Source organism: Meleagris gallopavo, chromosome 19 (genome assembly GCF_000146605.3).
Source record: "Meleagris gallopavo isolate NT-WF06-2002-E0010 breed Aviagen turkey brand Nicholas breeding stock chromosome 19, Turkey_5.1, whole genome shotgun sequence".
Classification (NCBI taxonomy): Eukaryota; Metazoa; Chordata; class Aves; order Galliformes; family Phasianidae; genus Meleagris; species Meleagris gallopavo.
This window is the reverse complement of record NC_015029.2, coordinates 9,354,297-9,356,431: the sequence shown is the minus strand read 5'-3', so window position 1 is coordinate 9,356,431 and position 2,135 is coordinate 9,354,297. Positions and strand designations below refer to the sequence as shown.

General features: G+C 62.9%; 1 protein-coding gene across 1 annotated transcript in view; it reads right to left on the bottom strand.

Annotated features, from left to right (window-relative positions):
• Positions 1-508: 508 nt before the first annotated feature.
• The window catches only part of OLFML2A (olfactomedin like 2A), a 3,051-nt gene continuing 1,424 nt past the window's right edge, over positions 509-2,135 (bottom strand). Inside the window, 2 exon segments of the mRNA XM_031556251.1 lie at positions 509-1,737; positions 1,854-2,039. Coding sequence (XP_031412111.1) covers positions 1,136-1,737; positions 1,854-2,039 — 788 coding nt within the window. The 3' untranslated portion in view covers positions 509-1,135.

The window sequence follows — 2,135 nt, the reverse complement described above, 5'->3', positions numbered from 1 at the left end:
CCGCACCGCGCTGCGCTGCCTGGCGGTGGCTGTTGGGCTGCGGGCAGGAGCAGAGCCGGGCGGGACGTCCTGCGGCCCCGGGACCGTGCCGGGCTGCCCGTGCGCGGTGCCATCCTGGGCTGTTCCCAGCAGGAAACTTCAGCCGTGCCCGGGACGTGTGCTCTGCCCCGGGGCTGCTCTCGTCCCTTTGCCCCTCGGGGCCCCCTGGCAGCGTCTCACTTGGCAAATTTTGCGGCGGGTCGGGGCAGCTGCGGCCCCATGTGCCCACGCTCAGCTGTTCTCCTCTCTGTTCAGGTTGTAGTGAGAGCAGATTTCCTGGCACCATCCCAGCTCCCAGATGTTCTTCCTCAGGCTGCAGCTCCGACCTGGAAACAGCAAATTCCTCTTTTTTCCTCAGGACAAGCCAGGCTGTGCTCCTGGCGCTCAGCGCCTGCGGGACGCGGCCATGGCACAGCTGCCGGGTGCCAGCCCAGCCTGGCTTTGGAAGGAACGACACAGGCAGATGACGTGGCTTTATATCTGTTACTTTTTAATACTGTTCACTTCTAAATTGACAGAAACCAAGCCAAGCAATGCCCTGCTGGGGAGGAGCACGAAGGCTGCAGCTCCCTGGCTACGTGCCCATCCCAGCCTGGTGTTGGGTGCTGGGTTCAGGCAGGGCAGAGCGTCACACCAATGCTGCTCTGTGCCAGTGCACAGCTCCTGTGAATGCATTTAAATAACAAGCTAATGGGCTGCAAAAGCAAAGGCATCTTAATTGCATCTTCTAAAATAGCAATCAGTGGCTGTTCTTCCCAGCGAGGCAGCACCCAAGTTGCACCCGCCCTGCAGGACGTGGTCCCAGGTGGGCCAAGAGCACCCAGAGCTGCAGCAGGAGCGGAGCCAGGCTGGGTGCAGCCACTCAGTACTGGGGTGGGCGCCGGGTGTGGGGACACACAGGGCTCTGCTCCTCGCCCTGCCCCAGGACTTCCAGAGCCACCGGAGGTGGGACGTAGCCCCAGCAGCCACCACGTCGTGGGGGTGTCCCTTCACCCCAGCACTCCCCCACCCCGGCCCCTGTGTGCGGCACACTGTGGAGCTCCTGGGTGGAGGGGGCTCTTGGGGACTGGGTTGTCCCCGCGGCCCTGGCCAGCACTCAGACCACAAAGTGCAGCCGGTATGTCATCTGGTGGCCGTTGTCCCAGGCGTAGAGCACCTTCTCCTTGGGGTTGTAGTCAACCTGTGTGGTGAAGGCGTACTCGTTGAGGAAGGGCAGCCGCAGCTCTGCCTCGGTGTCTGTGTGTGTGTCGAAGGCATAGGAGATCTGCCCCTCCTTCTGGCTGGAGGTGTCCACGGCGTACAGGATGCCGCAGATGATGAAGCAGTTCCCGTAGGCGTTGCGCTTCAGCCCCGTCCTCCAGGTGGTCTCTCTGCGTACCGACAGGTCCCCGGGGTCCAGGCGGCTCAGCACGATCACCTCCTGCTGCGTGTAGTCATCGTCCGCCGATGGGTAGATGACCCAGAGCCCGCTCTCATCCACTGCAAAGTCGATGTCTGAGTGCCCCCTCCACTTCCAGGGTGTCGTGTCCTCGTACACCACGTCGTGCAGCAGCGCCCATCCCGCCACATAGCGCTCCTTCAGGTCGTACTTGATGATGTTCTTGGTGAAGGCGCGGTTGTAGTAGAAGGCGCCGCGGTACACCACGTGCCCTGTGCCGATCCAGTTGTAAGGCAGCTTGTAGAGGTTGCTCCAGCGGCCTGGGAGGGGTGGGAGGTGTTCAGAGCTCCTGGTGACCACAGCCCAGGCACGGAGCTGTGCCCCGTGCTGGGGGGCACAGAGAGCCTGGGGGCCCCGTGCCACTACCAGCCCTCACCCTGCTTGAAGTTCTCCAGGCTCCTGAACTCCACCAGGCTGTTGCCATAGTAGTAGTTGGTGACGTAGATGCGGTCATCTTTGGCCGCCGGGTCCTTCATCCAGGCCCCCTCATTGCGCCCATAGCTGTGGTGCTCCGTGGGGGGGTCCACTGAGCGGATGGTGCCTTCACACTCCACCTCCTTCACTGCAGAGGGAGGAGGAGGGGAGGAAGGCTCAGTGCCGCCAGAGAGAGTTTGGAGCCCCCCGCACCACCCACCTTCACCCACCTCTGTTGGGCACT